At 35.9% G+C, this 27,635-nt stretch overlaps 1 protein-coding gene across 2 annotated transcripts; it reads right to left on the bottom strand.

Moving 5' to 3' along the window:
* LOC140146691 (angiopoietin-1 receptor-like) lies at positions 1-27,635 on the bottom strand. 2 transcript variants are annotated; one of them, XM_072168595.1, is made up of 15 exons: positions 27,551-27,635; positions 17,602-17,733; positions 14,935-15,408; positions 13,664-13,767; positions 12,890-13,097; positions 12,341-12,471; positions 11,563-11,806; positions 10,991-11,101; positions 10,479-10,663; positions 9,734-9,847; positions 9,185-9,255; positions 8,625-8,665; positions 8,353-8,449; positions 6,610-6,709; positions 1-3,608 (listed from the first exon to the last, which is right to left on the bottom strand). In XM_072168595.1, exons 1-15 carry the CDS (start codon positions 27,609-27,611, stop codon positions 3,537-3,539), a joined length of 2,145 nt encoding a protein of 714 aa, XP_072024696.1. In that variant the 5' UTR covers positions 27,612-27,635; the 3' UTR covers positions 1-3,536. The 2 variants fall into 2 exon arrangements, with proteins under 2 accessions (XP_072024696.1, XP_072024769.1); XM_072168668.1 differs by lacking the exon at positions 27,551-27,635 and adding an exon at positions 20,933-21,000.

Below are 27,635 nucleotides of genomic sequence, written 5' to 3'. Positions count from 1 at the left end.
TCAAGTTCTAGCCAAGGCACTAGATAGTTACCATATTTTCCCATGGTTTTTATTGGTAAAATACAACTTTTATCTTGCTTACATGATACTAAATGAAAACACTACTCATTTATGAATTTATGATTTTTAATTCTTATATATGAATATACTGTTTTACACTAGATACATCTGGTGTAAATCCTGAGTAAACATCAATAATAATTTCTTACATATTTATATACAATAATGCCAGGGATGGCGGAACATTTTTTTTCTTCTTCAAAACTGAGTCCCAATTGAAGCCATTTTGGGTGTACCAATAGGGACATTTGCCTGGCAAGGTGGACTCTGGGAGTAGATTGAGGATATGAGGCTCGCCTCCATGGCTACTACTGCGGGCCTGGTTATTATCATCCCTGAAATGGAGCATCCAGGGATGACAATTTTATATCTTTTATAGATCAGACCACAAAATTATGATTTCTTGATCCGGTCATAATTTTTTTTTTATTAAAACATAGTGCATTACTATCAGTGTGTTTGGATTTTGTGTTGGAAATATTGAGTTTGAATTTTGTAGGATAACAGATTGATTGTGTTATTATAACTTTCAATGTGGCCCCAGGATTACTCCTAAGAAAAATACAGCATTTTGTTTTGGATTAAAAAATGTATATACAAAAATTAACACATGAATAGACCAATCTTAGTCTTTGGAGCAAACTGGCAATAAAAGTAATTTCCTAAATATTATAATTTTACTTTCATTAAATTATTTACAATTAAAGCATTAAGATTAGGCTCCATTTCATTTGAAAACAGGATAATATTTGTATAATCCCAAAATATTGGTATGTGATGTATTTTTCTGGAGTTGGTAATGGGCCTTTGCAGATTTTAATGATTTAAGTCATTAAGTCATTCACCATGCTTCTCTTCTAAAGTTTTTGTTGGCTTATAATAGGCAAAAATTATTCAGTTTTTGTAACTGTGCGCATCAATTAATTCTAGTCACGTATTCACAAAGCAAAACTAGCGCAAGTGCTGCATTCAACTGCATGCATGCCATTCTATATCAATACGCAGTGTTATGAATCTTATATTTTTCGCCTACTAGTATTAAGTGAGTCTTGGTGAGCTGTCATTTTGACTTGATTTATTTAACAACTCTAAATAACCCCAAAAACCTCTTTAATATGTTAATCCCATTGGGGTCCTTTTGAACACCAGGATGGCCAGCTCATCTGTTTATTTAAATTGGTGTAGAGTGGTTTTTAATTGTTTTAATTGCAGGTAATGGAGACAAAACATTTATACCACGTTTGGGCTAAAAAAATAATGCTATGTCTCAAACCCCATTGTAGTTTCAAAAAATAATGCGGAACAAGTTTTTTTTAAGATTTTTATTTTCTTTTAAAGATTTTTGTAAGCAAAATTTTGAATTAAGATGTCATTCAAAAGTGTTCAAAAGTACACAACATGGAATTGTGGTTGATATATTACACCATAACCAAATACCAAATAACACTGAAACAATCACAAATAAGATGGTTACCTGACCATGCCTGGATATTCACAAAATATTCAAATCTCACAGTTGATGCGATACAATATTGTATAAAGGACATATTTAAAAAGCTAACACTTAATGCTGAATTTGACCCTATTGATACGATTTGTATGTATAATTTATTGTATATGGTATTGTTTATGCATATGACAAGTCTAAATATATTTTTATTGAGTAAATACAGTTAAATACCTGAATACAAAACCCATCCAAGTTCATACTTTGGCCAAATTGAGCATGGGAAATTGTTGCTTATACATAGGCCTATAATATGTATAAAAGAACAACACAAATCCACCCTCTGTGTGTGTCTATTCAGCATGCGAAATCCAAAAACCAAAAATTGAGGTGATAGTAACAGTGATGATGAAATAAGTGGTAAAAAATCCACAAATGAAGCTGAATTTGCACAGAACAAGAAAAAGACTGAGAGCAAAGGGTAAAAAATACAATAATTAAAAAAAATCCCCAAGTCCGGCATACGAAATGAACCCCACAAAATCCCTGAAATGCTAATACATTTTAACCCACTCATTTGCATGTAAAACTTGCCGTATTTACCAGTTTAATCTAACTAAAGGAATTGAAATGATACAATTTTTTAGTTATCTCAAAATCACTTTCCCTGGACTTGGGTGGGTTTTGTATTCATGCATTCAGTTGCTTAAAGGGGGCACACATGACCCACATCCTCATAAACTTTTCCCCCCATCAGAAACCTCCTATGTCTGTGTACATAATCTTTCTTGCAGATTCGGTTGTTAGACAAAGATATCGTCCAATTGATCTTTTCTTTCTGTCTAAGCCAGAAATTACAACATGCATTTATGTGTAACTTCTATAGTCAATGTCTGCATCAACTGAAATTTAAGAAATAAGCTTATTTTGCAGATATCTATTTAACCATACCCTAAAAGAATGAATCACAAAATACCCCTTTAATACTGGTTATACAATGTATGATTACATAATATTATTGCATCAGCAATTCAAATATTTACTATACATTTTTTACAGCTGTATGCTATATCATATTTAACATAAAATATAAGCTGTCATATCTGAAAGTGCTAACCAAATATGTAGTCCTCTTGGTAAGAGTGTATATTAATAGTATCCATGTTAATTGAAGTCTGTATGAAGTGCCCAAGTGCTCACAAAAAGTTAAACAAATCAAACTGAAGACTTAAAAAAATATATACCAAATTTAACAAAATGGAGACCCAAAAATATACCAATTTCTGATTATTTCTGTTCAAAATGAAGGTACAAAACTGTCCCTTGGACTTAGTCACAAACAGCCATGCTTACTTACAGGCATAAATGAATGTGACACAGGTAGAGAGAGTTAAGTACATTTCTGATCCAGGCCTTCATTTTTCATTTGAGGGTACTTAATTATTTTCTGATGGGGTGTGTCACCCGTGATTCACAACCCTACACCATTTCTAAGGGTAATTATTGTTATTCAAAAAACTGCTAAATTATTTTCTTTCAGGACAATTTTTTTCTAAACATGAACCCATTTCGAAGGATTTTTTTGGTATAAATCTACCACGATTTTTGGAATATTTTTGGTGAATTATTTGTTTTAAAATTCCATGTCAAGGGATTTTCTGTTGTGAAAAATCTAAACCTAAATCTAGGGATTTGTTGTAAAAAACAGACCCATTTGTCGGCACATCACCGATAATAAAAACATAGAAGTACTCCCCCTCTATGGGCATTTTCTTACAACAAAATTTGTGCCTTTAGGCACTTCTTCCACTGCGGTTTTCAGTTGTCTGTGTAAATAGTTCATCTATATTTTACTTTACATTATCAGTAGCTTTATATGTCTATTTTTCATTTAGTTTATGTTAATTATCAGAATTGTATTCATTTATCTGATTTACTATGCTATTTACATTATCAGAATTGTATCCATACAATATTTATCATTTCTTTATCTTATTCCAGTTGTTTCCATGTATCTGTAAGCCTAGGCCTATTTATCATCTTTTTCCAGACTTATTGCAGCATATTTGTGGTTCTCATAAAAGTGAGTTGACATGTAGATCTGAAAAACAAAATCAACATAAAGTCTTGAATAAGCAAATTTTATCTTATTAATTCAATTTAGAAATTAACATAAGATTGCTTTATTTATTTATTTTTTATTTAACCTAGGGTGACTAATTAATGCACTGACACTGTTCTCCCTTGGTTCCCTGCTGCTTTTTCAGTGGATACACAGTCAACATCAGAAATATATGCAAAACGCATCTCCTTCAAGAAATATATGCAAAATGCATATCCTTCAAGAATGTAGATATAATTACTTTTCAGTGAAAGGTTTACAAACCAAACCAAACCAAACCAACCCAACATATATGGTGCAATTTGGCTACTTTGGGTCCATATAACATAAGAAAGGAAAGCAAGCAGGTGCTGGATATGAGGTTATGAAAATTAGTAATCTCAGTAAAAACCAAACTCTAAATTGCACAATTTTCACTTCTTTGTCATTTATAGAAGATCCATCAGATTGTTGTAATTTGTTTATTTACCAAAATATGTGAGCTTTTAAAAACATCAGAGGCAAGCATTTTCCACTGCATTCCCTGATCAGGAATCCATTTCTCAAATGTTCTGGGTTAACTGAAGTCTTTGGTATTATTAATGCCAAAAAAAAAGTGTTTATGTCATGAATAAAAAAAAAAAGATGTTTTATAAACTTGTGAAAGGTGGGAGCCATCAAGTTCACTGTTTTAAAAGCCGATGGGCTAGAAACATTAAAGTTATGAATCTGGGATCCAGGAAAAACAAAAATATTTTTTAAATGTTATAAATGTGTTATAAACACGTTTTGGTTTTGGTCAAAACGTTTTAATATTTAAATGTTGGGTTATATAAAGGGCAGGAAAACGTTTTATATGAAAAAAACTACAACATTTTTTAAATGTTCTGAAAATGTTATTGTAAAATATTTTTTGGCAAAGCTTTTTGCAAATTTTTTTGTCAACATTTGCAGCAGGTTTTCAATAATGTTTTTGAATGCTATTAAAACGTTTTATAGCCTTTATATAACCTGACATTTAAATATTTTCTGTAAAAAGTTTTGTGTTCGCTGGGAATTTAGTAGAAACACCATCCCGGCAACAAAGTGACAAGAGAAAACAAGCCCCAAAGCCATCCAAAGTTGAGAGCAGTTGCAGGGGCGGATCCACATAGAAGAAAACCCAGTGCATGCCCCCACCCCACCCAAAAAAAGAAAACAATTACAAAACAGAATAAAATATATATTCCAAATTAAAATATATATATATATATATGCCAAATCAGCCCTCCCCTAACAATCCTGCATTCACCCTGAGCTGTAGAGGCTAAAGAACCAGTGTGATTTGGAGCTTCTTGAACAGCAGTAAGTTTTCTGAAGATTAATTCATTGGTAGATCAGCAGTACAGCCCATCTTCAAAGCTTTCATTTCACTCTTTATAAGATTTGCAACACAATGTACTTCTCTCTGTAAACAAGAGCAAACTTTTTGAAGCAGCAAGAGAAAGCGAGTCCTTCTACTTATGGTTTCCCAACCTAACATCATCACCCATCTTAGGTTTGTCTTTTCGTTTGAACTTTTTTAAATATTTATTGGTAGGTCACAGGTGCAGTCAAGTTAGTGGCTTTCATTTTACCCTTTTATAATATAAGCACCCCTGAAGATGACTTTGTAAACAATTTTCCTTTCCTTGTTGCAGGACATCTCTGAGTTCTCTGGACTTTGGACAAGACTTTGGCGAGTCAACCCGGTTTAAAGAGCAATCAAACACACAATTCCCTCAGCATATAGCTGGTGCCAGAGCTGATAATACTTTTGTATCAAATAAAAATGTAAATCCATACAAGCCAGGCAGGTGCTCTGTAGTGGTGTATTAAACCTCCTAATCAATATAATTTAGTTTCTCCAGTATGACAAGTGTACTAATAACATTGCACATTGTAAGACTTTTGAAATTGGCATCAGGGAAACTTGTCTACAATTTACAGAAGCTAAACTTAAAACATTCAAATAATGACTTAAATAGTTTTTGGCCTGCCCGCCCCCTCTCAATGGTTAATGCCTAAAATCACAAAACATAATTGCAAATAATAGTTAGAGGATGGTAATTATTGAATAGTACTAGTAGTCGTAAATTTAGCAACACGTATGATAGTTGTGATCAAATCATATCCACTATAAACGTGATTAATACTGTGTTAAAAGCCCAGCTCCCAAGCATCATATTAATACTCTAAACTAGAAGAATAAGTTCTCTATGATATTCTTTGTTCCCTCATTTTACCAGTTCTATGGTAAAACTTTGCTTTCAATATTTGAAAAACAGCATTAGTATGTGAGGAAAAGCAAAGAAGGATGGGGCAAGTAGATATGGACATAAGTGGACCAAAGACTAAAATTCCAATAATAAATATTGACAATTTTGGTTTTTGTCCATGGACGTTAACTGTCACCCCCCCCCCCACACACACACACACACACACACACACCCCCATATGGCATCAATTAGTCATATACATGGTGTATTATAAATTTTGAGAAAATCGCCATATTTCCAAAACAACGTAAGTAAATTGGATCCTTTAAAAAGGACACTACTGGTAAAATGCCATACTTTGAGTTTCTCTGTTTCAATTTGCATATTTATCCTCACAAGTAAAGGAACCTAAACTAGCTCCGACAACAATCTTTCAGAAACACCATGTACTTGATGCCTGAAGTAAAGGATACAGAATGTCACCCCTCCCAATTCCTGAAACAATTTTGCTCACTACTAATTTAGTTACAATCAAGTTGAATTACGGTCTTAAAATGGTCTTTCAAATGACTATTTATGTTGAACTTTCTTCACTTGGAGGGACATAGAATTGATCAAGGGGGCGCTAAATTAGTCAATTTAGCTCCCCTAAGACAGCACCCATGGGATGTGCCCGCCCTATGCCCCTAGCTTCCTAAGACACCACCCAGGGCACATACCCACACTTGCCACTGTAGCTACACCACTGATTTGAATTAACCCACCTTATCCTGAGCTGCCATGTCAGTCAATGTTCTTACAATGTCTTTGAATGTAGGCCTAGCATCAGGGTCCTCCTGCCAACATTGTAGCATCAGCTCATACCTGGACAGAGAAATAACACAAGTTGTACCTTAACACTCTTCATGTGGGTGTCGACTGCCGACCACATGTTTCAATTTTTTTTTTTAATTCAAAAATTTCAGAAATGTAAATTTTCATGACCATATTTGGAATCAGCATGAAAAATGCATTAAAATGAGTACAAACAAGCCTAGTATTGGTTCAGTGGTTCTTGAGATAGCTCTTGATATTTTGAGAAAATATCTCAAAATTTGGGACTTCTTATGTTGAAGACTATGACTAGCATGCAGAGCATTAAAATGTCATATTATAAGCACATAATGGTGTATGATCTGCCATCCAGTGGTTTGCCTGATCAGAGCACCCAAAAATTCATAAAAATTCAGATTTTGATATTTTTGGAACAGAATACACTTGCTAGTTAACAGTGCATTTATCAAATATGAATGCATGTACACTAAAAAACAAATAGGAAATTAACATTAATGTAATGTATGTATACTCTCACACTATCAAAATAGACAAACTTTTCAATGCTGGGATCAAATTAATATAACTATGCTAGTTTATTAATTTATATGAGAACAGGTAGCTAAACCTTGTTAATTTAAACTGTGGATTTTGTTCATTTTGAACAAATAATGATGTTTTACTCATAGTTTAGTGATGTTTCACCACTACACTTGTGGTTTCATCAGATTAGCAACTCATCACATCTGACTGCTTCCTTTTATGGGCAACAGGAAACGCCATAGAGGGTGCAATGAGTTGGTCAAAGATGTTTGGCAGTTCCTCTTGCCCATACAAGAGAACAGTCTGATTTAATGAGTTGCCAGTCTGATGAAACAACCAGTGAATTGTTCAAATTGAACAAAATCCACAGATAGGTAAATGTTTTTAAACAGGATCCGTCAAAGTTCCTCCCCCTCCCCTCCCTAGCTCTCACACACTTTTTACAACTCACATATCATCATACAATTCTCAAGTTTTGACATACAGTGTATATCTAAATCTAAAGTACCCGTACTGACGCGAGTATAGTCCCACCTTCGAGTAAAGTCCCACCCCAAATTTTCGAAAAATTTCAGAAATTAAAAAAAAAAAAATTTCTTTTGTAAGTTATTTATTTTTTCGGCTTTGGAGTGTCCCAGGACCTAGACCTAATTGCTAGGATCATTCATGGTTGACCTAAAAAAAAAAAAAAAAAAAAAAAATTCAAGATATTTTGTATTTTAATATGAAAATTGATACTTGGTATTCATGTCATAGTCTATTAATGATTTCAAAATCAAATGAATTTTAATACATTTGAAAAATAATAAAAGAGTATAGCATGAAAACAAATGATCAATTTTCATATTAAAAATACAAAATATCTTGAATTTTTTTTTTTTTTTTTTTTTTTAGGTCAACCATGAATGATCCTAGCATTTAGGTCTAGGTCTAGGGACACTACAAAACCGAAAAAAAAACTTAAAAAAAAAAAATAAAATAAATAAATTTTTTTTGTTGAAATTGAGTATAGGTCACCCCCAATTTTGAAAAATGTTCACCCAAAAACGGGGTGGGACTATACTCGAGTCAGTACGGTAATAGGCCGAGTTTCAGCGAACCACCTGATTCTCTCTCTCTCTCTCTATTCCCATGATCTTTTTATAACTTACATATCACCTTCACAGTTTTCAGGTTTTGGCATTCGGTATCCATCTGTCAACCGATAGGCCAAGTTGCTGGTTTTCATGTCCGAGTAGGGAGTACCACCTGATTCATGAAGTCAAACAAAACATAATTTATCATTGCCGTATTCATAATTATACTTGTCAAAAAAATATTTGTTACCATCGTAATACCAGTACATTCATCAAAAATATAAATTCTGTGTTTTTTCACACAAAAATTGAAAAGTATGTTATTTTCTGCAGTTTTGTTCACTTACCAAATGTAGCAATTTCCCAAAGCAGGATGCCAAATGACCACCTGAAATAAAATATGACAAAAGTTGATTATCAAATGCCACATATGCACACAGTGTGATATGATTTTGAACCATTTCTGCTTTATCTGCATTTAAATTATGATGATAGAGATGTTATTAAGCATAAGTTGTCCATTAAAATGGATAAGTGTGATGATAACTATAATTTAATCATTTAGACAGAAAAGGAAGCTAAGGCGAACTGCTAATATAACAAACTGATCTGATCAAGTAAAAAAAAAAACACTTGCAGGGATTGAACCAGTGCACTCCTGTTTTCCATTCTAGAGCTCATTCATCCGTGCAACAGCTGCTATTGCTGTTAAAATCATGATCACTTCCTCTCTACTAAAGTGTCTCAGTGGCGAAATACAATAAAATAATAAATTACGAAAACCATCTAAATGCTCCACCATAGCAGAATGTAAAATGATGTAAATTACTCATGCAAGGATCTTAAATAAAGGATGCAGACCTAAGATAATGTTATCTAATGATCTCTTTACAAACAAATCACTTACACATCACTCTTGGTAGAGTACATTTTCTTTGTCATTGATTCAATGGACAACCATCTGGTTGGGACACGACGCTGTAAAGGATTAAAATAAGTAAAAGGAAATTCCTGAATATTGACTTTAAAATAACTTACAAACCAAAAGTTTTAAAACGGTTGTGGTTTATAAGAACAAAAATGTTCATATCTTGTTAAGTTTGTCGAACATGTTGGATCTCAAAATTACATTACTGTTTATCCCTTTCATTGACATCAGCCAACTTATTGCAATGAAGCTTGAACATAAACCGCATCATGTTCACAAGCCATGGCAAAGTCAGGTGTGTGTAGCTTCTACCAACCAGTGCATTCCTTGCTGCTAAGTCTTAAGATATTACCAAGATATGAAACCAACACCTACTACTGATGAAGCTTGAACATAAACATCATGTTCACAAGCATGGCAAAGTCAGCCCGGGAAAGTCAGACACTTCGGGTATGTAGCTTCTACTAACCAGTGCATTCCTTTCTGCTAAGTCTTACGATATTACCAAGATATGAAACCAATACCTACCGATGAAGCTTGTACATACACATCTTCTTCACGAGACATACCAAAGTCAGACACTTTGGGTGTGTAGCCTCTACCAACCAGGACATTCCTGGCTGCTAAGTCTCGATGAATTATCTGCAAAAAGGAAACAAATAAAAGCAAATAAACACACCAAATATAATACTCTCTGATTATATAAGGCATTATGATTTAATATATACAAATCCATGCTTCAATTGCTAAACGTGATGATTAAAACACAGCAAACCAAGCAACAAATCAAACCTGTAATAATTGGGTATTTATACACATACATCAATCCAAGTATTTTCATTTACACATTAAAAAAAAATTATATGGTTGAAAAACTGAAGCACTGTCAAGATTTCTTTTTCATCCAATTTGGCCAGAAGAGTTATTGACCCACGCTTCATATAGAATTGTTCACAGACAGGGGTCAAAGGTCTTTTAGGGTTAAGTCATATTATGAAAATCTAAATGCTACTACTACTCCTACTTTATATTACATGCTTTGACCAACCAACTGGAAGAAGAACCACTGACCCCACTCAGGGTGTGCAAAATGGTCACACAAGACTCAGGGTGTGCCAAATGGTCACACAAGAGTCAGTAGGGGAAATTAATTCAATACCTTCATGTATCAAAAGTAGTAAGAATCGTTAACTTAGGGTAATACATTGTTTACGTATGTTGGTTGGGGTCAAAGTCCAACTAGGGGGTCCCTCAGCTACAGTCAAATACTTACCCCACAATCAGAGATGTGCTTCATTGCCTTAGCCACACCTATGGCAAAGTTAAGCAGTTGATCTGGGCTCACATCTGTAACAGTTTGTCCCCTCTTGGCAGCTTCTTTACTTTCCTTGCGACATTTACGAAGAAACTTCCGCAGGTTTCCATGATGAACATATTCTAGCACAACATAAAATGAACCTGTACAGATAAAATACAGAAGAAAAAAGTTGCATTCAAATTTGTATCAATCATCTGATACTATATACATAACGATAAAGATATGAATAAAAGTATAACAGTGTTCAAGCTGTGATTTAGCTGTAATGCATTATTGCCAATGCCAGTACATAACAATGATAATGCTCATTTGTTGAAATGTCAATTGCATTCAGTTTACAACCTGTGTAGAAAGTACCAGCAGGGTATACATTTTGGTCCTTATGAGGCAATAATATATTGGATTTCCCATATTGTTACACATGGGGGTGCTATATCTAATATCGTATCTGTGAAAACAACACATACCTGCATGTTCACATGACCCCAAGATGTTGACCACATTAGGATGGTGGCCAATCTTGGTCATGGTGTTGAACTCTTCTTCGAAGAGTGATCTCTCAGACTCTGGTGTACCGTCTGCAATATAACATAATTCATATAAGCATTTTTATAGACAGGGGCTGTTTAAGTTTGATACAAATCCAGCATTGGTAGGTTTTAAATTTGATTGATCAGGCTACTGCAACTAATATCAAAGAAAATGTTAAATAATTAAAAATTTCTCATACAAAGCTGCATTTGAGCTATAGGCCCTATGCAATAAACCAACCAGAACAGTTGTAACCATGGAATGACAGCATTGGAATGACAATTGAATCACCTGCTCAAATCATGTATGATATATTGTTCTTTTGGATATCTCTTGGGGTACAGTGTTTTGATGACATAGTATTATTTCATTGGGTCTATACAACTGTCAGTGTGTGATCAAGAAGGAAAAAATCTGTTTGAAACAACAGTACTTGTAAAGTATGTGAAGGGTGAATAAATGAAAAAAAAATTAATTGCATCTAAGGATAAATACGTCTAGATCTCACGTTTTAATGTCTTCACTGCCGCCATAATCCATTTATTCCTGATCTTCACTTTTGCCATCTGCACATCTCCAAAGTTTCCTTTCCCAAGTATCTGTCCTGATAGATTCAAATCTTCCCAAGCAATGTCCCATTGTGATGATGTCACTTCTTCATATTCTTGGTCATCCAAATCAAGGTCTTCATATGCACCAGTGTCAGGATTAAATGCTTGGTTTTCAAACAAGTTTCCCTCATTTACAGGTTGCTGCAAGGTTATAAGATGGAAATACAAATATTAATATAATATCATTGTTATTATATTACTTGGGAGGGATATAAGATCATAGATAGATCGAGCCATTATAATGAAATGATAAACAATAGGAATAGCACATGTTCAATTAATTAAATTCAAATTTGGGTAATGGCCTGAGCTTTCGATCCTGGCAAATTTAACTACATGGGTTATTGGGGGGGGGGGATAAGCAGTTTCCAACAGCTCCTTGATTAATAACCCATAAGGAAACAATTTGAGCTCACAAGTTGTCCTTTTAAATTACTTTTAGTTAACAAATTGCATTCTTTTGCATTTTTAAGTGATTTACATTCTTGAGTAATTTCCTAAATTTATAATTCTTTGTACCATGTTAATATTGATTATATCTCAATTTTACCATTGTCATTATTATCTTAAACAATATTAAGGTTAAATTAATAAATAAGATTAGGTTACATAACAAAAATAGAAATATGAGGATAATGTTAGTATTAATGCATTGATAAACATGTATAAGCGTACCTTAAGTGAACTGGATTTATTCTGCTCTTTCCTTCTCTTAATGACACAAAACACAACAACAGCAACAATAACTATAACAGCTACTGAAGCACCAGCAGCAATACCAGTACTAGAACTTGACATCACTGGACCTATTAATGATCAAGACAAAAATGCAAGTCTCTGTTACAATATCTTCCAGCGTGTAGGGGGGTGCGTATGTGTGTATTTGTACACACCATCAAATGAGGACACACACCTGGATACACTCCAATAACCATGGAAACACCACAGATATCCTTGGTTCATTTCGCACATGTATTGTGAATAACATACAAAATTTCATTTGCTAGGGCAGTCTCAGTTGACTTGTAAAACTCTGTAAACCTCATTTCGATTCAAATTGACGGTCAGCAGTTGGAACATTGTAGGTCATGGGGAGGGGGGGGGGTGTTTTGGGGTGTTTGTGTGAAATATCAAGAAGATGGCAAGGTTCTAGAACAAAAGTGAAGGAAAATTATTTGATGCAGCACTTTTAAATCTTTCATATGCATTAGTGTAATGACTCACCTTTAACATCCATCTTTTCTTTAAAAGTCTCAAATCTCCGGTATGTTGATTCCCCTTTCCCAAATGTATTCTCAGCAGACACATACACTTCATAAATTGTAGCTGGTTGCAATGCTCGTAGGATAAATGTGTGGTGGGTGTTGATGTTTTCTCTGACATCTTGACTAAAATTGGCAAATGATGTATCTCCAAATGCTCTATAAGCAACCTTTTTAAACAGAAATTGTGAACATTGTTATTATTTTAATAATTTAATTAAATGGAAAAACCTAAATTTAAGAGAACTGTAGCATAGTGCATTGGAAACTCTGGTCTGGTACAGAAACCTATAGTTAAATATTTTTAAGTAGCAAACCTTGAAAAAATTGGAAGAGGGTAAAATTCGGAATTTGGGCAAATATGCCACAACAGGGCTATGTTATGTTGAGGATGTTTAATTGCTGGTTCTAATTTATTCTGTCACAGCTGAACATGAACCATCAGCCTCACAAATGGTAAACATATGATACTATCTATCCATTGTTGTTAATCAATAAACTGACAACTAGACATTTCATAAAAATACAATAGGCTACCAACAACCAACTAATAAATTGTAGTACAGAGATGCTTGAATTAAAAAATTCCTTTGCACAAATAACTGACCAAAATATTTTTCTTCTGCTTTAAGGATTTTTTTACATCAGATTATGGCGTGTTACTCCTAATATTGCTGCACTACTGAATGAGTTGCACAAGCTGACAGGACATTGTAACATTGCTAACAAAACATACATGATAGAAACTGATGTCTCCATTAGAATCCACAGGCTCATTCCATTCAAGGGTGATGCTTGTTACTCCTAAAATCGCTGTAACATTTGTTGGTGGACCTGGAACTGAAATTTCACAACATCATCATGCTAAGTTATGAACAATGCCACATTTTTTACCACCCCAAAAAAGTCGTTGATAAAGATTTTGGCCATAAAATGGTGTCAGTCTAAGATTTTCTCGTCAGTTAATACAAAGGCGATACCAAGGTAATTATAAATTTGAAATGTTTCTCTTCAAAAATTTATTTCAACTCCTTAAAGCTTAGTTGCTATCACATTGAAACAGCAAGATAGAGTTGCAGGCTTAAAATGCTAATTTCCATTGCTTTTTGGGACAGTGCTTTTCAATTATTATATCCAGAATAAAAGAGGGTTGTCTCAGGAATAACAGCATTGCATGTTCGGGACTATTTTTTCTTTTCATTTTTTTCAGCCGCTAAGAAACACCAACAAAAAACCCAAAACACAATTAGTAGAGGACCAGCCTGTAGACTCCGTGACTAAATCATAGAATCAAATAGAAATGATGGTGAATTTGAAAAGCTACGTTTGGCCTTCTGAGCCAAACCTCTTTTTGTTTGACCTAATTAAAGTTGAGCAGTGTACAAGTTCTAAGAGCAATCCAAATATCTAATTTTCAGATCATCAGGTCTTAGGCTGTAGAGAAACTAGTCAAAATACAAATACCTTACTAATTCATGAAATGAGTAAAAATGAAATTCCAAGGTAATTATCTGACAAAGCTGTTTATATGCTTTACTTTCCAGAAATGTGAGAAATTACTTATGATTAAAGAGTTAAGGGGGTACTACACCCCTGTGGTAAATTTGTGACTATTTTTGCATTTTTCTCAGAAAATAATAACACACTGGTAACAAAAGGTATGTATATTATTGGGGCAAGGAATCCAATTACTACACTGAAATGTCAGTGTCTCAAGAAAAGCGGTTAAGTATATATGATAGGAAACGAGGTACATCCTAGTGGTACCTTATTTCTTATCATAAATAACAAACCGCCAGTCTTGGGTCACTGAAATTCCAGTGTAGTAATTGGATTCCTTGCCCCTATAATATACATAACTTTTGTTACCACTGTGTTATTAGTTTTTGAGAAAAATGCAAAAATAGACACTAATTTATCGAGGGGTGTAGTACCCCCTTAATAAAACTGTGTTTATAGAATTTAAATAACATCATAAAAAAATTCAAAGGATGTATATAACATTACCACCAGATGATTTTGTTGTTAATCCTAATGTCTTCAGCATACCAGCTGGTCTTGTTTGTGTAGTTATTTCCAGTACTGTTAAAGTGGTGAAGTCATCATTGCACAATTTACCAGTCTCTTTGTCACATACTCCACCATTCAGACAATTACATTCTGTGTCACATTGCTCTCCCCAGTATCCAGTATGACACTGGCTGTTCATGCATCCAGTAGATTTATCACAATTATTGCAATTACTATTACACTGAAGTTGACATTGTTCTCCCCAGTATCCAGGATGACATACGCTATTCATGCAGGCGGTAGTTTTGTCACAGTTATAGCAGTTGTTGCACTGGTTTTCACACTGCTCTCCCCATGATCCAGTATAGCATAGGCTATTTATACAACCAGTAGTCTTGTCACAGTTGTTACAGTTACATTTATCCAAGCATTCATCACCATAGTAACCAACGGGGCAGGTGTCTGTAGGAACTAAAATAGATAATATTTTACATTATATTTTTATGTAGATTATGAACTAAACTTGCTCCAAGTACTCAGGTTCTATAGACTGGTGCACTTTCTATTCTATCAGTTGTTCATTTATATCCATTGGTATGAAGACCTACAACCATGCATGGCCACACAACACATACATCATCAAACCATATGCCTCTGCCCGGGGCCTCTGCCGTTTAGTGTGAGAGTACCCTGTCTCTTGTATACAGTGTGCTATATGCCAGCAGAGGTTTCCTATAGGTAAGATCAGGGAAGTGAAACCCTGGTCAGACACATGAACCCTCAGGCCCCTCTGATGCTAAACCCAGCATGCTCAGTGCTAGACTACCCCGTAGTCCACTTGCCCATTGTGCATACTTTGGATATTGTATTTAAGCTTAAAACTCTGGTTTAATTAATGTGTGCACAATTGATAGATTTTCACATCTGTTCTTTTCAGTCACCCTACTCCCTGTTTGTTAGCTTCCCAAGTGGACTACTGACTTTGGATTGCGGTCAGAGATGCTTAACACAGCTGTCTATGAGCTTCTATGGATGAGATTGTCGGAAATCTGGCCTACTAAAATTGGCCATGATGTAATGATAAGTCACCCTACTCCCTGTTTGTTAGCTTCCCAAGTGGACTACTGACTTTGGATTGCGGTCAGAGATGCTTAACACAGCTGTCTATGAGCTTCTATGGATGAGATTGTCGGAAATCTGGCCTACTAAAATTGGCCATGATGTAATGCATCTTTAAATGGATCTGGCTTGTGATTGGTCGCCCCGATCTTGTTATGGTTTAAATCCTGTGGGTACCTGTCATTACCATTAATAACTACATGGTACACAAGTATGTGGCCTACCCCGCCTTTGTGTTGTGTAATTGCATGAACGCGTCAATAAGTGCATGAACGCGTCTTGTATTTGCTTGCGGTTAAATTCGATTGATAAACAAGTATGATTGACAGTGTGAGTGTTAGGGACTTTGCCCGTTCAAAATCCCGTTTAAAATTGAAAGTCCATAGTCTATTTTTAACATGGAATTTCGCGATTAATAAACTGGCAGATTCTAAAATCAGAATTGTTCAGTATTGAAGTGCTAATATAATTATGACATTATGATATGTTGCATTCAATAATATAAGCCTACGTACACTTTACTTTTACTGTCACTAATATAATTGTGACGTGTCATGTCAAAAGGAGACACTTTTGGGCAGGTTATCAATTTTGAGATTTTTACATATCTTAAATATAGAGATATTTTGCTCCACAACGCAGTTTTCCCCAATGAAATCGGACATTCCTAAGCGAAGATATTGAGTTCGTAAGTTATGGTATTATAAACTTGGAAATTGAGATATCGGCCTTTAAAAATATTATTGACAATGTTGAGTGTAGGAATTACCTTGGAAAATGTCTCAAAAAATACAAGATGCCCGTTATATTCCGGTCTGAAACTATCAGACAATATTTTAAACATTAATAACATCACAAATTCGCAACAAACCCAAATTGTGAAAAAATTATCCCTGGGCAGATTTTTGGCTATATCTCCGTTTACGACTCTGCCCAAAAGTGTCTCCTTTTGACATGACACGTCACAATTATATAAACTTTTTCATAACAATTTTATACTAGTATTTTGATGTAATTAATATCAGTATAATTTCGAGTTCAACTGAATGCTTTCATCATGATTAACATCAAAAATAGACTATGACATAGTCTAGCTCAGTGCATGGATAGAATGGCATCCAGGAATGACATGGAAATACTTCAGACAAAACATTATTGTTCTACAAGCAATAACCACATCATTTATATTAGTCAATTCGGTTTTATGTTCAACTTTAACCAGCAAAAGTCTACTCGTACTTTTATACCTGGGTGAAAGTGATGAACTTTTATACACCCAGAAAATAAATGCAAGCACATATTTAACAGGTTAAAACTTTGTTGTTATAAAAGCAAGTTTATGCACCATACTGTTTGAACATCTGGAATGACATTTTAAAATTTTAATTAATTTATTTTTTATAAGTATCACCTTATGGACTTGCTGCATGTGGACAGCTATATTCAAAAATTCAAATTCAGCATTTATCTTTATATAGTTTGTATTCAAGTAAGTATCATTTCTATATCTAGATAGAAAGCTTGTAATTAAAGTTTAACACTCACTTTGACAATTGTCACCAGACCATCCTGACAGACATATTCCATCATCACATCTTCCAGTAAACCTGTCACATGATCCACTTTGACACTTACAGAATTGTGTACACCCAGCTCCATACGACCCTGCAGGACACTCTGTAATTGGGTTATGCAAAGTGGGAAATAAAATAATGTATTGTAAAATCATCACAGATATCCTAACTTCAGGTAAAGAGTATAAACTTCTGCTTTCATGATCAGACCTAAATATGCACGAGTGAAGTATCAATAACCACATTACTTTTAGGTGTCACATGTCTTACCATTGGTAATGGAGCATTTCAAGTACAACAGGGTTAAGGTAGCTGCCTCGGATACAACACCCTTGCAGAAAAATAGCTCCTGTGTCTGATCAATCAGGTCTATTCATTTAAATCTTTAACATAACAAAGAAAAGTATTTTCCCCACCTATTTTAAGAGTCTTATAAGAATTGTAACAATTCTTATGTATTTTTGAAAATTCCCTTAATTTTGACAGTTTTTGATTTTTTTTGCCCACTTAGGAAGGAGCTATGGTTACCAAACTTTCAGGGATAGTAAATAAGCTTAATACCTAAATTCACTCGTCAGTTTTTTTGGATAAAGTGTTTACTTTTTGAAAAAAATTATTTTTTCCATTTTTAATTTTAGGGAATGTTCAAAACACTGTAGCTTAAAATAGAAACACTTAATTGGAAAAAACTGACGAGAGAATTTAGATATTAATCTTATTTACCATCCCTGAAAGTTTGGTAACCATAGCCCCCTTCCCTGTTGGCTAAAAAATCCTAGAATTTAGGTAATTTAGTGTTTCTAGAAAAAATCAAAAAATTATAAAAAAGAACCAACATTCCTGTTAAATATATACTTAAGTAACACTAAGTCAGAAAATAAACTTAGTTTGTATTATTCTGTGATATATTGGCAGCAAAATGAAACTTAAAACTTTTATATACAACTGCTATAAAGGAGAGAAAAATCAGTTTTAATAAAATCTTTGTTTTCAAAAATTTTGCTATTTTGAGAAATTGGCAAAGTGCCAAAAGCCCTTCCCTGTAGTAATTCAATGGGATTTTGAGATGACAAAAAATTGCGTAACTCGAAAACGCTTTGTTGGAAAAAATAAAAACATGGCAAGTAAGGTTTTCTCATAAATACACACATCCTATATCATTTTCAAGGAATTCTGAGCATGACACCGTAGCCGATACAGCCACCTTAATCAGAAATTAAAAGAATTTTAATAAGGGGGCCATCTGCAGCCTCCTCAATGTTTATTTACCCCAAAAAGAGACTTTAGTCTCATAACCAACTGCCAGGAAATATCACTCCTGTGAGCTACAGCCAAAATTTATCATAATACCTGCTATATAATCCAAGATCATGCAGACCTTATTTAACAATCAGGCTGCATTTCAAAGTTGTGCCCATCCAGCAGATCCACAAGGATGACCGCTGCACATGGCCCACCGATTTCACCTGGTTGCCTCCTGCGTATGAATGCTGACTTTACAGTCCCTCTGTACCCACTGGTGAATGCCAGATGTATACCCTGGGCAATACCCCATGGGGAATATCATGTGATCGGTGCAGGTTAAAAAGATAAGTCTCTGATGTCTCTAATATCACCATCAGCCCACAAAAATGTGGGGCGACACAGGGTCTGGCATACAGAACACACTGTATACACAACCCAAAGCTTACCTTGATTACATTCTGTTCCCATCCATCCAGTCATACAGCTACAACTCACAGGGCCTGGCATACAGAACACACTGTATACACAACCCAAAGCTTACCTTGATTACATTCTGTTCCCATCAATCCAGTCATACAGCTACAACCCACAGGGTCTGGCATACAGAACACACTGTATACACAACCCAAAGCTTACCTTGATTACATTCTGTTCCCATCCACGCAGTCATACAGCTACAACCCACAGGGTCTGGCATACAGAACACACTGTATACACAACCCAAAGCTTACCTTGATTACATTCTGTTCCCATCAATCCAGTCATACAGCTACAACCCACAGGGTCTGGCATACAGAACACACTGTATACACAACCCAAAGCTTACCTTGATTACATTCTGTTCCCATCCACGCAGTCATACAGCTACAACCCACAGGGTCTGGCATGCAGAACACGCTGTATACACAACCCAAAGCTTACCCTGATTACATTCTGTTCCCATCCAGCCAGTCATACAACTACAACCCACAGGGTCTGGCATACAGAACACACTGTATACACAACCCAAAGCTTACCTTGATTACATTCTGTTCCCATCCATCCAGTCATACAGCTACAACCCACAGGGTCTGGCATACAGAACACACTGTATACACAACCCAAAGCTTACCTTGATTACATTCTGTTCCCATCCAGCCAGTCATACAACTACAACCCACAGGGTCTGGCATACAGAACACACTGTATACACAACCCAAAGCTTACCTTGATTACATTCTGTTCCCATCCATCCAGTCATACAGCTACAACCCACAGGGTCTGGCATACAGAACACACTGTATACACAACCCAAAGCTTACCTTGATTACATTCTGTTCCCATCCATCCAGTCATACAACTACAACCCACAGGGTCTGGCATACAGAACACACTGTATACACAACCCAAAGCTTACCCTGATTACATTCTGTTCCCATCCATCCAGTCAAACATTTATAACCCACAGGGTCTGGCATACAGAACACACTGTATACACAACCCAAAGCTTACCTTGATTACATTCTGTTCCCATCCATCCAGTCATACAGTTACAACCCACAGGGTCTGGCATACAGAACACACTGTATACACAACCCAAAGCTTACCTTGATTACATTCTGTTCCTATCCATCCAGTCATACAGCTACAACCCACAGGGTCTGGCATACAGAACACACTGTATACACAACCCAAAGCTTACATTGATTACATTCTGTTCCCATTCATCCAGTCATACAGCTACAACCCACAGGGTCTGGCATCGAACACACCATATACACAACCCAAAGCTTACCTTGATTACATTCTGTTCCCATCCATCCAGTCATACAGCTACAACCCACAGGGTCTGGCATACAGAACACACTGTATACACAACCCAAAGCTTACCTTGATTACATTCTGTTCCTATCCATCCAGTCATACAGCTACAACCCACAGGGTCTGGCATACAGAACACACTGTATACACAACCCAAAGCTTACATTGATTACATTCTGTTCCCATTCATCCAGTCATACAGCTACAACCCACAGGGTCTGGCATCGAACACACCATATACACAACCCAAAGCTTACCTTGATTACATTCTGTTCCCATCCATCCAGTCATACAGCTACAACCAACAGGGTCTGGCATACAGAACACACTGTATACACAACCCAAAGCTAACCTTGATTACATTCTGTTCCTATCCATCCAGTCATACAGCTACAACCACAGGGTCCATAAAGGCGCTGGAACTGACAATAGCGATATTAACACAGAATAGCAACACTGACTGCTAATATGCAATTATCAATGTGAGGCTTTGAAATTAGCGCAATTATGATAAGAATTTGTTGAAATTAGCGCAATTATCAACCATCTTTTGAAATTAGCGCAATTATGAATTAAACGTTGCAATTATGAAACTTTCAAAATGCTCCATGAAAATAGCGCAATTATGATAATAACTTTTCCAAATTAGCGCAATTATCAACCCCATTTTGAAATTAGCGCAATTTTGAACTAAACATTGCAATTATGAATCTTTCACAATGCTCAATGAAAATAGCGCAATTATGACAATAACTTGTTGAAATTAGCGCAATTAGCAACTGCATTTTGAAATTAGCGCAATTATGAACTCAACGTTGCAATTATGATGAAAATAGTGCAATTATGATAATAACTTGTTCAAATTAGCGCAATTATCAACCCCATTTTGAAATCAGCGCAATTATGAAGTCAACATTGCAATTATGAAACTTTCACAAAATGCAAGTGATAATTGCGCTATTCCGCTATTTTCATCAAAATTCCGCAATCTTGCGCAAAATTGCGCAATTTTCAGATTTTCACTTTACCTCTTCATTGAAGTGATAATTGCGCTATTCCGCTATTTTCAACCAAATTACGCAATTTTAAGCTAAATTGCGCAATTTTCAGATGTTCACTTTCGCAATTTTGAACTAAACATTGCAATTATGAATCTTTCACAATGCTCAATGAAAATAGCGCAATTATGACAATAACTTGTTGAAATTAGCGCAATTATCAACTGCATTTTGAAATTAGCGCAATTATGAACTCAACGTTGCAATTATGATGAAAATAGTGCAATTATGATAATAACTTGTTCAAATTAGCGCAATTATCAACCCCATTTTGAAATTAGCGCAATTATGAAGTCAACATTGCAATTATGAAACTTTCACAAAATGCAAGTGATAATTGCGCTATTCCGCTATTTTCATCAAAATTGCGCTAAATTGCGCAATTTTCAGATTTTCACTTGACCTCTTCATTGAAGTGATAATTGCGCTATTCCGCTATTTTCAACCAAATTACGCAATTTTGCGCTAAATTGCAAATTTTCAGATGTTCACTTTACCTCTTCATTCATGTGATAATTGCGCTATTCCGCTATTTTCAAAAAAATTGCGCAATTTTGCGCTATCTTGCGCAATTTTCACATTTCCAGATTTTCACTTTACCTCTTCATTCAAGTGATAATTGCGCTATTCCGCTATTTTCAAAAAATTGCGCAATTTTGCGCTAAATTGCGCAATTTTCAGATTTTCACTTTACCTCTTCATTGAAGTGATAATTCGTCGGCTGTATTCCATAGTGGCGTATAGTGATTTTTGATCATTTTTTTTGAAAATTGGCACATATGTTTTTAATGATGTTCTCTTTCATTTTTTCTAAGTCTCATCAGTCATAATTAGCTAATTAATTAGTAATTAATTAATTAAAAGAGGAGAATAGTTACAAAGTGTCATTTTTTTGTATTCCATAGTGGCGTATCGACCATACGCCACTTTTTATACACATTTTATAATTATGAAATATCGGCAAAATGAAAAACATCGTATGTCATAGTGGCGTGCACGCGTGATCGGACCTATACGCCACTATGGAATACTGAACGACTTTAAAAGTAACGTCATAGGGATTACACGGCGACGAGGTGGCGTCTGTTAACGTAAGGTTAGGGTATTGCGTTTTGTTCGCTTTTCCATAGTGACGATAGTTTTATTGTCAGTTTGCCAGCAATAGTATGTATTTATTTCTTTTGAAAAATATATAACAATAAAATCTATTTAGTTTACTACAGAAATTTCACATCATTTACAAAATATAATGAATGTCTGATTTACACAACTCGATTTTAAATTGGCATTTCTTCAAACCCGATTTTCTCGAAAAGTTGTTTATTCGGGCCCCACTATACGCCACTATGGAATACGGACGACGAATTGCGCTATTCCGCTATTTTCAAAAAAAATTGCGCAATTATCAAAAAATTATGCAATTTTGCGCTAAATTGCGCCAATTTTCAAATTTTCACTTTACCTCTTTATTGAAGTGATAATTGCGCTATTCGCTATTTTCAAAAAAAATTATTGCGCAATTTTATGCTAAATGACACAATTTTCAGATTTTCACTTTACCTCCTCATTCAAGTGATAATTGCGCTTATTCCGCTATTTCCACAAAATGGCGCAATTTTGCCCTACATTTTGCAATTTCCAGATTCTAATTTCCTTAATAACATACACCCAGCAGCCCAAACGTTTCGGGAACATGCTCCAAGTGGGACCAGAACGGAAGGGCCCCGCAGAGAGCAAGAAATTACATTCTGTTCCCATCCACGCAGTCATACAGCTACAACCACAGGGTCTGGCATACAGAACACACTGTATACACAACCCAAAGCTTACCCTGATTACATTCTGTTCCCATCCAGCCAGTCATACAGCTACAATTCCTTACCAAAGTGTCAGGCCTGAATTAAACCTGAATTCAGCTAGAAATCAGGCCTGAAATAATGACTGAATTCAGGCCTGATTCTAACCTGAAAAAGGGCCGAAATATTTAAATGAGATAAGCCAGAAATGTTAATTTCAGGCCTGAAATTTTAGCCACAAAAATTTAACCAGAAATAATAAGCCAGAATTTTAGCTAGAATTATTAAACAGAATTATTAGCCAGAAATATTAACCAGAAATGAAATCAGGCCTGATTCTAACCTGAAAAAGGGCCCAAATATTTAAATGAGATTAGCCAGAAATGTTACGGCTGAAATTTTAGCCAGAAAGATTTATACAGAAAAAATTAGCCAGAATTTTAGCTAGAATTATTAAACAGAATATTAGACAGAAATATTAACCAGAAATGAAATCAGGCCTGATTCTAACCAGAAAAAGGGCCGAAATATTTAAATGAGATAAGCCAGAAATTTTAATGTCAGGCCTGAAATTTTAGCCAGAACAAATTAGCCAGAATTTTAACTTCTCTACTTTAGCCTCATGCATGATATAGATTGAAATTCCCCCAATTGCCATGATCGGAATGCACCAGTGGCATAGCGTCATAGGGGCACGGGGGGCACATGCCCCCCCAATCGATTGCAAAAACAGCTTGTGCCCCCAATCAGACCCGGTGCCCCCAATCATGGTCGGTGCCACCCCCCCCCCCCCATCGGATGACCCATGCTACGCCACTGGAATACACCAAGGTGAAAAGTGTTGTTCTTGGGGTGTTATGAAGTGGGGAAGGGATATTAGGAGAGTTCAAATATGGGGAGTTGTCATTTGGAGAGTTCCAATATGGCGAGTTGTCAATTGGAGAGTTCAACTATGGTGAGTTGTCATTTGGAGAGTTCCAAAGTGGCGATTTGTCACCTTGAGCATATTGGAAGTTTTGTTTGTAAAGTTGGGATGTGGTGTGCTATGCCAATGTAATGGGAAGGTTTCTATTTTGAAGTGGGGAGGGTAATTTAGAGAGTTCAAATATGTATAGCTACCTTTAGCATATTGGAAGAGTTTATGTTTACAAACCACATCCTAACATTACTACACAACTCTCCCAATATGCAGAAGGTGACAACTCTCCAAATGACCCTCCCCCCACTTTAAAGTACAAACATCCCCAAGGCATGAACATGACATATACCACATTGCAACCTTTACAAAATATGATCCCGGATATAACTCTTTCAATTCGGTGTAGTGTAGGTGATAACTAATGCTCATCCTGGTGCATTGAACTCTCCAAATGACCCACCTCCCATTTCAAAACTGTACATTGTAAATACAAACACTCCCAATTTATGCATCAACAGAACACACCACACCCCAAGTTTACCAAAGCACTTCAAATTTGGTGAAGGTGAAAACTCACCACATTTAAACTCTACAATGTCCCTCCCCCACTTCAAAGTAGAAACATCCCCAATACATCAACATTGCCCAAAAATCATCCCAACTTTAAAACCAATACAAACGTACCACTATGATGTGACAACCTTATTTGAACTCTCCCAATGACAACTCACCATATTTGAACTCTCTAAATAACCCTCCCCACTTCAAAGTACAACCTCCCCAAGACATCAGCATAACACCCCAACAACATTCAGTAACACATTTCACCTGGGTCAGTCAGCATCAACCCACATAATTATTACAAATAAATGATACATGCATAATACATGCATGTCTGCTGAATTCAACAACCTTTATAGGCAATGTTTCCTGGGGAAAAAGAACAACAAAATATAGACTTTGAAACTTACGAACAGCTGATCTTCCTTCCACAGACATAATTGGTATGCTCCCCATCAACTAGACATTGTTAAAAGACCCTAAAATACCCTTTAAACTGTTAATTTTTCAAAATTTGTGGCAGTTTCTGAGCCTATACAGTATTCTGCTTCCTTACAGTTGGTGACCTATGACCTAATATCATGTGACCATAATTAGCCTGAAAAATAATTAGCTAGAATACCAAATCTGGCTAATATATAGCCATATTTTTCATTCTGGTTAATGTTTTAACCAGAATACAAAATCTGGCTAAATATCTTTTTTCAAGCTTAGACTTTAGCCTGAAATTGGATTCAGGTTATGAATTCTGTTTATTAAATAACCAGAATTGATATTCTGGTTAATTTGTTAACCAGAAATTGATATTCTGGTTAATTTACTGGTCTTAGAATAATTTCTGTTTAGATTCAGGCTAAATTAACCAGAATGTTTGGTAAGTTAACCCACAGGGTCTGGCATACAGAACACACTGTATACACAACCAAAAGCTTACCCTGATTACATTCTGTTCCCATCCATCCAGTCATACAGCTACAACCCACAGGGTCTGGCATACAGAACACGCTGTATACACAACCCAAAGCTTACCCTGATTACATTCTGTTCCCATCCATCCAGTCAAGCATTTACAACCCACAGGGTCTGGCATACAGAACACACTGTATACACAACCCAAAGCTTACCTTGATTACATTCTGTTCCCATCCATCCAGTCATACAGTTACAACCCACAGGGTCTGGCATACAGAACACACTGTATACACAACCCAAAGCTTACCTTGATTACATTCTGTTCCTATATATCCATCCAGTCATACAGCTACAACCCACAGGGTCTGGCATACAGAACACACTGTATACACAACCCAAAGCTTACATTGATTACATTCTGTTCCCATTCATCCAGTTATACAGCTACAACCCACAGGGTCTGGCATCGAACACACCATATACACAACCCAAAGCTTACCTTGATTGCATTCTGTTCCCATCCATCCAGTCATACAGCTACAACCACAGGGTCTGGCATCGAACACACCATATACACAACCCAAAGCTTACCTTGATTACATTCTGTTCCCATCCATCCAGTCATACAGCTACAACCACAGGGTCTGGCATCGAACACACCATATACACAACCCAAAGCTTACCTTGATTACATTCTGTTCCCATCCATCCAGTCATACAGCTACAACCAACAGGGTCTGGCATACAGAACACACTGTATACACAACCCAAAGCTAACCTTGATTACATTCTGTTCCTATCCATCCAGTCATACAGCTACAACCACAGGGTCTGGCATACAGAACACACTGTATACACAACCCAAAGCTTACCTTGATTACATTCTGTTCCCATCCATCCAGTCATACAACTACAACCCACAGGGTCTGGCATACAGAACACACTGTATACACAACCCAAAGCTTACCTTGATTACATTCTGTTCCCATCCATCCAGTCATGCAGCTACAACCCACAGGGTCTGGCATACAGAACACACTGTATACACAACCCAAAGCTTACCTTGATTACATTCTGTTCCCATCCATCCAGTCATACAGCTACAACCCACATGGTCTGGCATACAGAACACACTGTATTAACCCAAAGCTTACCTTGATTACATTCTGTTCCCATCCATCCAGTCATACAACTACAACCCACAGGGTCTGGCATACAGAACACACTGTATACACAACCCAAAGCTTACCTTGATTACATTCTGTTCCCATCCATCCAGTCATACAGCTACAACCCACATGGTCTGGCATACAGAACACACTGTATACACAACCCAAAGCTTACCTTGATTACATTCTGTTCCCATCCATCCAGTCATACAACTACAACCCACAGGGTCTGGCATACAGAACACACTGTATACACAACCCAAAGCTTACCTTGATTACATTCTGTTCCCATCCATCCAGTCATACAGCTACAACCCACAGGGTCCGGCATACAAAACACACTGTATACACAACTCAAAGCTTACCATAATTACATTCTGTTCCCATCCATCCAGTTATACAGCTACAACCCACAGGGTCTGGCATACAAAACACACTGTATACACAACCCAAACCTTACCTTGATTACATTCTGTTCCCATCCATCCAGTCATACAGCTACAACCCACAGGATCTGGCATACAGAACACACTGTATACGCAACC

Source organism: Amphiura filiformis, chromosome 1 (assembly GCF_039555335.1).
Source record: "Amphiura filiformis chromosome 1, Afil_fr2py, whole genome shotgun sequence".
Lineage (NCBI taxonomy): Eukaryota > Metazoa > Echinodermata > Ophiuroidea > Amphilepidida > Amphiuridae > Amphiura > Amphiura filiformis.
The sequence above is the reverse complement of the archived record's forward strand: the minus strand, read 5'-3'. Positions and strand labels throughout refer to the sequence as shown.